At 43.4% G+C, this 12297-nt stretch overlaps 1 protein-coding gene across 1 annotated transcript in view; it reads left to right on the top strand.

Moving 5' to 3' along the window:
- RHOD (ras homolog family member D) overlaps positions 1 to 11771 on the top strand; it is a 123319-nt gene extending 111548 nt beyond the window's left edge. The window contains exon 5 of the mRNA XM_086953274.1: positions 10280 to 11771. Coding sequence (XP_086809400.1) covers positions 10280 to 10447 — 168 coding nt within the window. The 3' untranslated portion in view covers positions 10448 to 11771. The remainder of the gene's footprint in view (positions 1 to 10279) is intronic.
- The last annotated feature ends 526 nt before the right edge of the window (positions 11772 to 12297 follow it).

The raw sequence follows: 12297 nt of genomic DNA, 5'->3' as shown, positions 1-12297 counted from the left end.
TGCCAGAGTGTGCTGTCCAATCACGTAGACACGCTGACTTTGTTGCTTGGCAACAAAGACAGACGCGAGGACTACATACGGCATACCCATGCCGATCGGCCAGTGCGCATGTACAGTCTCCGCATGCATTCTAATGAATACACTTGTGCTGCTGGCATTGAAGAGAGAAAAAAATAAAATAACGAGAAAGGCGAGGGAAAGAGGACATCAATAAAAAGAGAGACATAGAAGGCCAATGGGTGATGTAAATTGAGAGTCTACATAGTGTATGAGAGGTGGGGAAGAGAGAGATGAGGCAGTGAGCTGTGATGCAGAGAGAATGGTGAGGTAGAAAGAGGCATGTGAGAGGTTGAGAAAGGTAAGGTATAGATAGCAAAAATGATAGAAAGGGTAACATAAAGAGAGATGAAATTAAGAGGGAGGTGAAGTAAATGGAAGAGAAATGAAGGGGGTGAGATGCAAACAGAGCAGCAAGATGCAGAAAGAAGAGAAAGCAGAGAGAGTGAGATAGAGGCACTTGAGGAGAAGAGATGGGCAGAGAGCTAGAGATCTAGAGGTAGGATCGGAGAGAGGTGGCAAGTTGAGGTCATGAGAGGTAAGTGCTGTGGGGCACTGAGGTTTATTGCAAGAGAGGTGTGACGTACAGAGAGAGAAGACAAGGACTGAGGAAAGTGTCCACACTGAACTAGAGGGTGGTGGTCGCCCTAAATATATTTATTAAAATAAAGCATTAAGAGAGTGCACTATCTTGCATTGAAGATGACAAAAGAAGCCATGTTGGCCCAATAAACACATCCAGCATGCAACATTTAGAATAATGGAGCAGATTAAGAAATGTGCTTAGGCAGACGATGAAAAGTACACAACTAATAGGGTGGCTACCGCACTGTAGGTCACAACGGACACTATCTCCAGTCCTGAACTATTCACCTACAAACAACTGAATTTTAGGTGTGTTAGTGTTATTAGGTCAGTGGAAGATTAACAAGACTACAATACCCATAATACAGTAGGCTATCACACAAAAGTCCGGGAGTGGAAATAGTGTCTCTGGAGGGAGGTGGTCAGCTTACATTAAACTCACTTTTACCAGCTGCTCTTAGCAAGTGGGCATTAGAGTGTGCGGCTAAATCAGGGTGCGGGCTGGGCTCTGGGGACTTGAGAGAGTTTCAGGAGTGAGGACCGGCTTTCCATTGGCTGGTACGACTGGTTCCATGCTCCATTTACTCACTGGTTAGAGGCGGCAGACCTGAGAGCAGAGGACGGCCCGGGACCAGGGTTCGATTCCCGGCGTGGCAGGTTTCTGGACCAGGGTCAGCGGACTCGATAATTCTCTCGCCTCGGTGCCCACTCTGATCAGTGATCACACTCGGCAACTCTGGGCATTAGCTTGCCTCATCTTCACTAACGGCCCCACCAGACCGCCGGGGATGCCTGGTCTCACCCTGGAGATACCCATTAAGGGACCATCTCTCAGGGAAGCCAGGAAGGGTTTCGCAGCGGTCGAAGCGCCTTGGGACCCTACGGGTAAGTAGTGCGCTATATAAATGCCTATACATTTACATTTACATACATTTACATTTACATTTACATTTAGTGGATGATCCAATGCCCGATTAACCTCACTCAATTATCGCATCCCGCCACTCAACCAGGATGCCCACCGATTTAGAGCAAACAGCTGTGCAGCAAACAGATGTGCTCAATAATTAAAGTATAGTGTGCACAACTTGCCAATTAAAACCAGCATCATACTGTACCTTCTTAATAATTTACAATGCATTGTCAAACAGAAAAGGTAGAAGGATCCAAACTACAGCCAATAAACGCAGCTGCCAAAGTATTAAGTGCGTATGTTTAATTTACAAACTATGTCCTGATACAACACGAATCTGGGAGAAGAGAGAATGTTAAGTATCCCCTAAAATAGGTGCCTGGAGAATTATCAAAATGCAAACACTTATATCGCAAAACACATGCCCACTAAGAGGTACAAACTCACAACCTTCAGATTATTAGACAGAAGCTCTGCCTTTTAGGCTAAGAAGGTTCAATGAAGAATTGAAACACAAGTTTTTCAGTCGGAGTGCCATGTATTCAAGTTTCCTTCTTCGGTGAGAATAAAGCACACACAAACTTCACTTGATGTGCTGCAACAGTTGTGTGAATAAAAACGTTTGCACCGATTCATGGTGCTGTTGGTGCTCGCTGAGGCAGTGGAACGCTTGATGAGCTCTTTGAAAACGATGACATGTCCTCCGCTGGGTCTTTTAATTCTGTCATGTCTTATAACCTGGTGCCTGGGGAATAGGTGTGGTAATGTCGATACAATCAGCCAGGTTTCTGTGAGGAAAAGCAGTTTCAATGTGTGGTCGTGCAGCAGGTCCCATATTTCAGTAGCGTGTTTATTGAGGGAGGTGTAGTTGAGGAGAAGGCAGAACAGGGAGGGGTGGGGAGAGGTGTGTAGGTATGCATGGCTAAGGGAGAGGTGAGTGTTGTGTGCGGTGCATGTCAGGGTGGTGTGAAGGTGTGGGAAGGTGCAGGAAAAGTGTGAGGTGGAACAGGGGAAGGCACCTTCACAGTCGACTACCGAGGCCTAGCAGCAGCACTGGAAGGTGCATTCAAGGTTCAAGGTGAGTAGAGGGAAGCAGAGACGTAGCAGTGATGGCAGTGAAAGCAAGGGGTCTGCCGCTGGGCACGGGAGGGGCACATACAGGCTGTGCATCCAAGCTGCGGCGGACATGCATTAGGACCGGGGGTCTCTGGGGCAATGGGTTGGGCTAAGTAACTGGCGTAAACCGAGAAGGGAGTGCGGCGTGGGAGAGGAAGCAGGGAAGGTCGCAAATTCATGAAAGGGGCAGGAAGAAGAGCAAAAGAGTGAGTAAAAGGAAGAAGAGGAGTTAAGAGAAAAATTGAGTTTGAAACTCAAAGAGAAGAGCTGAGACTAAAAGAAGCCAAAAGCAGCAAAGATTGAGTGAAAAGGTCAGAGAAAAATGTTAAAGAATGAAAGGCAAAAGCAAAGAATGAATGAGAAAGAGTGGCAGATGCCCAGCAGATCGGCACAGAATCAGTGTAAAAGTTCAAAAAGCAGCAAAGAAAGATTGAGGAATAATGAAAAAAGCACATGAAAGTGGCAGAAAAGAGAATGAGAACACAGCAAAGCAGCAAAGAAGGAAAAAGAAAGAACGAGTAATCGAAAGAATGAGCGATGCACAGTTGGCATCCAGGAAAGGGCAAGAAGTGTTCAAGCGCGCGCCCGCGCACATGCACTCACGCTCTAGGCCGGTTATGGCAGCATCTGGTAGCACTTTTTTTACCCCTTACTAAAAGTCGAGCGTGAGCAAGCAGCACATGGGCTGCTCTAGACTCGACCTAAAAACCCTGTCAGGGTTTATGGGCAGCAATAAAGTTCCGTGAGGCTGGACACTGTGTAACTGCCTTCAACAGCTGAGACAAACCCATTTTGTTACAGGCAATCGGAAGTGCAGGTGTAGAGCGCGCGAGCTGAACGTGCCAACAGGGCAGCATGAAAAAATAAAAACTTTTGTGCTCAAATCTGTTCGTCCTCTGTTTGCTGCATGTTTTTGTGCTGTTTTCTGAGCCTGGCAGTTCTCCGATTGGCATTTTTAGATAAATGAACTCATCCCTCAGTATCCACATACATATTTCATAAGGATGCCGTATGTTATTGCTTTTAAGCAATATTTCTAAAGCGCTTCATAGCCAAGGCGAGGTGCAGAGGCGCCTTTGGTGGACAGGCTGCACGTCGGGCGCCTGAATATTCCCCAGTTGTCATTTTTTGGTGCAAAGTGATGGCAGTCAGTCAGTACGTTTGCAGCTGCTGAGTGGCATGTTTGTTCGGGCACAATACCATATTTGCAGCCCACTGCCGGAGTGGTTTGCCCCTGTCCCGGCATGATGCGTACGCCTTTGTGCTCATAAAGCGCTGCAGATGTGAGCCCGTGTTTGCAGTGCTTTAATCAAGCCGGCTGCGCTGTTTGCATGCTCTCATCGCCAGCGGAATATTTGATTACGGATATTTATTCAAAACATTACAGAAAGCAATCTGCCATATTATAGCTTCTTAGCGCATAGAAATCCAGTTGGACGCAGATTTGTTTTGCTCTTTATCCACATTATACAGAAAATAATGTTTTTTTTAAAGCAAAGAACAGAGTGGATTAAAAATAATACCGAATGCTAGCAAATAATGCAGAGCAAAAAATAATTTTGTTTTTGTTTTTGTTTGAGACACCGGGAAAGAAAAGGCATTATGCTGAATAGATCATTAAACTGCCTAATGACAGTAAAATACTATTCTCATTACAGGATGAAACAAAGAAAAACATTGCAGGGAAAGTACAAAGATGAATCGCTGGTGTGGGCTATTCTGCTATTGTATATTGAAGTTGATTCTAGGTTGCAACAAGCGTATGTCAATCCAGCCTTTATCATGAAGCTGTTCTGCATTTCGGGGGCAAAATTCGAGAGAGAGAAAAAGTACTTTGCTCTGAGTGGAAGGCAGTGAAAGTGGAACTTTGGATGAGCATTGTTAACAAACAATGGCCGCGCGGCCGTGAAACTGACACAGCCGCGCAGCGCGAAAGTCAGATGGCAGCTGTGCACGTCACGCGTGATTGTGCGCATGATAGCAAGCTGGTGGCCGGCAAAAGTAGCACTTTTAAAAGCCAGCTACAAAATGTCTTGCCAGACCAGCGCATGCGCTGGCTCTAGCGAGACCTAACGATGCGGAAGAAAGTGGACGCTTCTGCCAGAAGAGAGCTTTACAACTCGTCGCCAAAATGAAGTACCACTCAAGGTTGAAGTTCAACTGTGTACTTTATTTGGAGCATCCATGTGACAACAAAGAAGATCTCCAACTCACTTGAATACCCATGCAACTTTAGAATCCCCATACAGATCTCACAGAAAGCCAATGAAAACAAGGGTAAACAAAGATCAAGTAAAGAATGCTGTAGGTGAACAGAGTTTGGTTAAAAAATGTATAATAAAGAATGATTCTTAAAGTACTAATTACCACAGACTTTCTTTTACTATCTTTGACCACACCACTGCTAAAGTAAGCTGATCAGAGAGATGGTAAAGAGGCCATGCTCCGGGGGGGGTACCATCATAAAAAGGGCAAGTTGGGACACAGAAAGCCGCTGAATAACAAGCAAGCGAGAGTGACAATAAAACCAACCTTTGGTAAGCAAAGGCCAGGCTATAAGTTTTTGGTAAGCCCACATTAAGTCTTTTGCAACCAGACAGCTGTGCTGCCTTGTAGGCTGGACTTAAAAATGGCCGAAGGTCACAGACCATTTACTAAACTGTAGTGCATGTTTTTAAGCAGACCTTTAAATGTAATTTCCTTAAACTATCATTTAATTAAATATGTTTGATGCCTGCCAAATCTTTTAAAACTAATACTGGAGAACCAGTGTAAAAAAAATATATAGTGCCCACGCAGGTCTACGATCGTGCATCGGTGCAGATTCACAACTTTTCAGGAATTGAAAATCAATCAATCAATCTGGGTTGTCCGACTACTCATGGGTAAGGGTCTCAAGGCGATGAGTGTGTATGTGGGGGTGAGTTTACAGAAGCAGGCCTGGATACCTGTGACCGTAGCATCCATTTACTGACTTTGCCCACTTTGTCCAGCTTTCCTGGCATATTCCTATCACACTTTAGTAATTTATTTTTACATTAGCAAACATACATGCATATATTTTCCAACTGCACGTGTATATGGCTGCTCATGTGAAAATCTACTGAGCAATTACAAATTCCTTTCTTAAAATTTCTGTTTCTTGTTTCTCCAGGGGGAAGGTATTGTCCTCTTCAGGTCGAAACTCCCTTCCCATCGAAAAAAATGTTTTACTCCAGTTTTTGTCAGGAATACATTGTGACCTGTTCCAGGGTGGGATACAGACAGAGAGGATTTGGTTGGTATCCTTGACACACATGTAGTTTATGATTGTGCACAAAATCCCAGGGCAATCCAGCCGTGAAACTACCACCCCGCCTACTTCCATCTCTGTGAGTAGATTAACTCATACAAAAATCTTCTAAGTGATCAAACATCTGTTGCAGGTCCATAAAATGCTGACTCTGCCAAGACTCTGCAGTTTGTCTAGTTGTTAAATGTAACAGTCCAGTCACTGATAGAGCCCTTAGTAAGTTTTTACAATTATGGGAAAAGAAGTAACTGTGGCACAGTAAGAAGGTCAGACTGGGGTGGCCTCCTTGATCCTTAAGGTGGCAGCCTGGACATTAGTTTATTTAAAGTAATATTTTGTAAAAACAAGTGAACACTTCAAATTAAATTTATCAGAGAATCCTTGAAAACCAAAGTTAGAAAGAAAGCAATGACATATCCTGAACTCTGCTACATGCAGAGCTCAAGCACAATAATTTATGGGTTCCGAGTAGCGTACTTCTCGCCGAAAAAAGCGCTTCAACACCTCATTGGGGGTAGCAAGCACTATATAAATGCAACCCTTTTTCCCTCTTCTATCCCTCACCTATCCTTCTAAATACAAATAACCGACTAATATCCACCACTCAAATGACTTTCATATTTCACCATACTAATTCACCACTAATCGTTTATAGGTTCCGGAGTAGTGTGCTACTCGCCAAAAAAGCGTTTCAACACCCCATCAGGGGTAACAAGCGCTATATATAAATGCAAACCTCTGTCCCTCTTCTATCCCTCTGCTACCCTTCAAGATACAAAAATCGACTAACATATCATCCTCCACTCACATTACTTTCATATTTCACGATACCAATTCAACAATAATCCTTTAACGGGTTCCGGAGTAGCGTGCTACTTGTCAAAAAAGCACTTCAACACCTCAACAGGGGTAACAAGCTTGTTAGATTTCAGGGTCTCTAGTTGGCATAGGTAGGTACCTTTGACCAAATAGGGACCCTTGCATCTAGTCAGGGTAAGGGGGTACACTCCTAAAATAACCCCTGCTCACCCCCTTGGTAGCTTGGCATGAGCAGACAGGCTTATGTGTGTGAAGCTTTTGTATACACATACAGTAACCCAGTGACAACACTACAGATGGACACCACACAAGTTGTAGTATAAAAATAAATATGTTTATATAGACTTCACAAAAGACCACAAACAACAAAAATCCACAATACTGTACTTTAAAAATGGTAGAAATAGCTTAGTCTTCTTTAGATGTAAAATGCGACACTTAGTTCAATGTACCTTTGGATTTGTAACGCTATACAACAAAAGTGTTGCAGGGAAGGTGATGCGTTGGTTCCTTACACGCAAGCACAGTGATGCGTCGGGTCCCTACTGCTGCTTAGGGGATGTGTTGGTACTTCTCCACGTGGGGAGGTGATGCGTCGGTTTCTTACTGCGCTTCCGTGGCAATAAGACCAGCAGTGCCGTGATGCGATGAAGAAAATTCTACCATTTTTGTCATTTATGGTCTTGTGTTAACTCTATATACACATACTTATTTTTATACTACAACTTGTGTGGTGTCCATCTGTAGTGTTGTCACGGGGTTACTGTATGTGTTCACAAATGCTTTACACACTTCCTCTGAGATAAGCCCGTCTGCTCGTGCCAATCTACCGAAGGGGAGAACAGGGGTTATTTTAGGAGTGTACCCCCTTACCCTGACTGGACCAAGGGTCCCTATTTGGTCAAAGGTACCTACCTCTGCCAACTAGAGACCCCCAAATCTAACAAAGCACTATATAAAATGCCAAGCTTTTTCCCTCCTCTATCCCTCTGCTATCCTTCTCAATCCAAAAAACTGATTAATATCCACCACTCAAATTACTTTCATATTTCACTATACTAATTCACCACTAATCCTTATGGGTTCCGGAGTAGCGTGCTACTCACCAGGACAGTGCTTCAAACCCCATTAGGGGTAACAAGCGCCATATAAATGCAAACCTTTTTTTCCCTCTTCTATCCCTCCGCTATCCATCTCAACCCAAATAACTGACTAATATCCTCCACTCCAACTACTTTCATATTTCACTATACTAATTCACTACTAATCGTTTATGGGTTCCGGAGTAGCGTGCTACTAGCTGAAAAAGCACTTTGACACCTCGTCAGGGGTAGTAAGCGCTATATAAATGCAATTACAATACAATACAATTTAAGGCCTTAAATATTCATCGGCCGCTCATGATCAGAAAGGTATTCCAATGAGCGTCCATTCATAAACAGAGCCTCTGGTAACGCCCAGCCTGGGGACAGTCATAGATCTGGTGTAAACAGAGCCTGGTATGCACAGAGTCCGATATAATCATAAAAGTGCATTATCACAGCACTGCTAGAACCCAACCCTGATCTAAAATGCGCCCTAGAGTAATCTGAGGGGGTGCTATTAGAGCTATGATATAATAATGCTGCCAACATGTGTCGCCTCTGTACATGGTACCAAATGGGATAAGTGGATTTTTTTTTCACATAACACGTACAATTTTGAATCACGAGTCCCTTAGGCAAGTAGATATTTTATAAAACTCCATACCCATAATGTATATCTCTCTTCTCACTCTTACATTTTACTTGTAGCCCATAGATTCAAATACCCATTCTCTCTCTTCTCCTGTTTATTTACAGCCTTGGGGTATTTACATATTAGTTCTCTCCCTTTCTATAGGTTACATACAGCCCTTGGGTATTTGATATTACACCTCTCCCTCCTTTTATTCATTTTTAACCCTGTGTATTTACATATTCTTCCACTTCCTCTTCCAGTTTATCTATAGCCCTGGGTGTTTATATATGTCTCTTCTCCATCTGGTAGATCACTTATAGCCCTGAGTATTTACATATCTTCTCCTCTGCCTTCTCTAGTTTAGTTATAGCCCTTGGTACTTATATGTGTCTCTTCTCTATCTGCTAGATCACTTAAAGCCCTGGGTATTTATATATGTCTCCTCTCGATCTGCTAGATCACTTATAGCCCTGGGTATTTACATATCCTTCCTCTTCTTCTTCCAGTTCAGTTATAGCACTGGGTATTTATATAAGTCTCCTCTCCATCTGCTAGATCACTTATAGCCCTGGGTATTTACATATGTATGTATATGTATGTATGTGTGTTCTTATATAGCGCTCGACTTACCCTAGGGCATCTCGGCGCTTGCATTGGGAACCCGTCCTGGCTTTTTCCCTGTGAGATAACCCATACTGGGTATCCCCAAGGTGAAAGCCAGGCATCCCGCCGCGGGGGCCGTTGTGGAGATTAAGCAAGCTTAATGCCCAGAGCTGCATAGTGTGAACCCATGCTTAGAGTGGGCACCGAAGCGAGAATTATCGAGTCCGTGGACAATTGGGCTCAAGACCCTGCCGCGTCGGGAATTGAACCCTGGTCCCGGGTCTGACCTCTGCTTCAGGGTATGCCTCCTCTAACCAGTGAGCCACACTTCTCCACATATCCTTCCTCTCCTTCTTCCAGTTCAGTAATAGCCCTGGGTATGTCTTTTTATATGGCTCCTTTCAATCGGCTAGAACACTTATAGCCCTGGGTATTTACACATGTTCTCATCTGCCTCTTCTACTTCAGTTATAGCCCTTGTTATTTTCATATGTCTCCTTCCCATCTGCTAGATCACTTATAGCCCTGGGTATTTACATATGTCTCCTCTTCATCTGCTAGATCACTTATAGCCCTGGATATTTAATTATCCTTCCTCTCCTTCTTGCAGTTCAGTTATAGTCCTGGGTATTTATATTCCTCGCATCTCCATCTGCTAGATCACTTATTGCCCTTGGAATTTACATTCCTCTCCTCTGCCTCTTCTGCTATAGTCATTTATGTTCCAGAGGTTTGCCAACATCCCTTCTACGAAGGGTGTTCACATCACTCTGACTCCTCTGGTTTATTTACAGCCCTTTTACTGTGAGTATTCTGCACACCACCAGCAATAACAACGCAAGTGCGTACATGGAGGCAGATTGGTGAGAGATGAGTTTTGTATTGAAAAAGACACATAAATGTAACATGCATTAGTAGTATCAAGTTACAGATCTTACAGTTTTCTAAAACACATAGCAAGGAAAGTGAAACAAGCACACAAATTAACATGTTTTTCAATTAGAACTCAATGTATTGTTTAGCTAAGTTAGCATTACAATAAAAAAACTAGCACCATGTATAATAATTAGCATGGTTTTGACAGCACCATGTCATGTGCCCTGTTCTTGGGTGTCTTCTCTCTCAGGAACCCACTCGTCCAGCCCTCACTTACTCTTTTCTCCTTTTATTCACAGGGGCAGTCCATGGGCCGGGAAATCCGAGCTGTCGCCTACCTGGAATGTTCGGCCAAGTTCCGCGAGAACATCCTGGACATCTTCTCAGAGGCGGCCACAGCAGCCATTCATGGCATGAAAAAGAAACAGCGCAAGAGGAGAACAAAGAGAGGCTGCGTGTTGTCGTAGCACCTGCTGAGTCCCACACCAGGTATAGCAATGAACCTGTGGAGCTCACGGACACTTTTTCTCTACACACCAAAGAAAGACTTGTAAGGAGAACTTTTTGGACATATAAGAGGACCCCAAGAGGATGACTTATGAACACTCTACTGCAGCCTTTGCTGAAAGATTATTACAACAAACATGTTTATCCAGGGAAATGTAAAGAATTGCCAAACCGATGAGAAATATTTTGTGCAATAATTTGTTTTTAAGAAATGGTAGAGACTGGGAGACAAGATGCAGCAGGACCAGGAGCTGCATAGAGCATTGTGGTGATGCACATATACAAAGAGCAAGTATGGGCTGCCAGGACAGTTGTCTGTGCTTATTTGCTTTCTGCTGCAGCACCAACAATGTTTTTCAGTTTATGGATATGTCTTTGTTCTCACACCATAATCACTGCCATTTTAATGCCGAGTCTGTCTACTGACATTCTGAACTATGTTACAAACATTCCTCTACTTCCTGTACTGGAAGGTAGTTTAATGCTTTTATACGACCCCTGGAGATGTCCGAGCGGTCTATGCTTCCAAAGCTGCAATTCCTCTGGAATATGCTAATTTCAACTACTATATTTATACCCTGAGGAGTTTTAATGTCTAGAAGAAAACTTCAAAATGATCTTGAGCATGGCAGTCATCTTGGAGTATCTTCTTTCAGTGATATTTAGTGTTATAAATAGTAATCTGCCTAAGGGGGTCGGGTTCACTGGTCCAGAACTCCTGCAGAACTACAACACACACTAGCCCAGACTTGAGTGATGCCCTCCAGTGCTCAACTCTATGTCTGTCTCACACATCCCTTCATCTTTTGCCTTCCCCCACATGAATAGAAGCAGTTTGATTTATCAACCATGAGAATATAAAAGAATGCACACACAACAATTCCAATTGATCTGTGTTAAAGATTATGAATAAAATAATACAATTTTGTAATAAACAGACTAAGAGCTACATGTGCTTGATATATAAATTGGAGAATTACAAACCTTGATAGTCAGATTGCAAGGTTGAGGCTACCATTGAGTTCTGCACTGGGGAACACTAACCAATACTGTATTTTAATATCCCTCATATCTCTTCTTTTCTTCATCTACTTCATTTATAGTCCTGGAGTATTTAAATGTTTTGTGCACATAATCTTGGAATTGTCCTGGTTGTGGGGTAATTCAAGGTGCCGTTGCCCTGGCTATTCTACATGATGTCCAACATTAGCCATTGAATGTGAATACTAAGGACCACCGGTTTTCACTTTCTTTGCTGTACAATAAAATCAAAATGAGGATGGCTTGCTATGCTGTGACAAATAATTAAGCACGTGGAGCGTTCAGCCATTCCCAGAAGGGTCTACTGTTGTGTGTACTGGTGTGTATATGATACTAATATGTCCCATCCCTTTTCCTCTAGATTTCTGGAATGCCCTTCCGATACAGAGGGTACCAGAACACTTCCGCACTACAAAAATATGGCTGTCAATGAGCATGTGGGGTGTTATTGTAAAACAGAGCCATTGACGACTTGAAAAGGACTCTGGTGTTTGGAAAATGTCTGGTGCTGGCAAATGTGAAATGAGCGGTGTGTGCTCGCTCTCAGAAGCCAATCCAGCCTAATGCCGGAGGCCAATCTAACTGTACCGTCTTAGCCTATACCTTGATCTTTGTGCTAAAGTGGCCACACAAACTGATTCCATGTTAGATCAGTGATGCTCCCCAGTCTAAAACTAAGGTTCATCACAAGGTGCGCCTGTAGCCTAATGCTGGAGTCCACTCCTACGACTTAACACCAGGAGCAAAAGTAGAGGCTCACAGAAGTGAC

This window comes from Lissotriton vulgaris, chromosome 1_2 (assembly GCF_964263255.1).
Source record: "Lissotriton vulgaris chromosome 1_2, aLisVul1.2, whole genome shotgun sequence".
Lineage (NCBI taxonomy): Eukaryota > Metazoa > Chordata > Amphibia > Caudata > Salamandridae > Lissotriton > Lissotriton vulgaris.
This window is presented reverse-complemented; position numbering and strand designations above follow the sequence as displayed.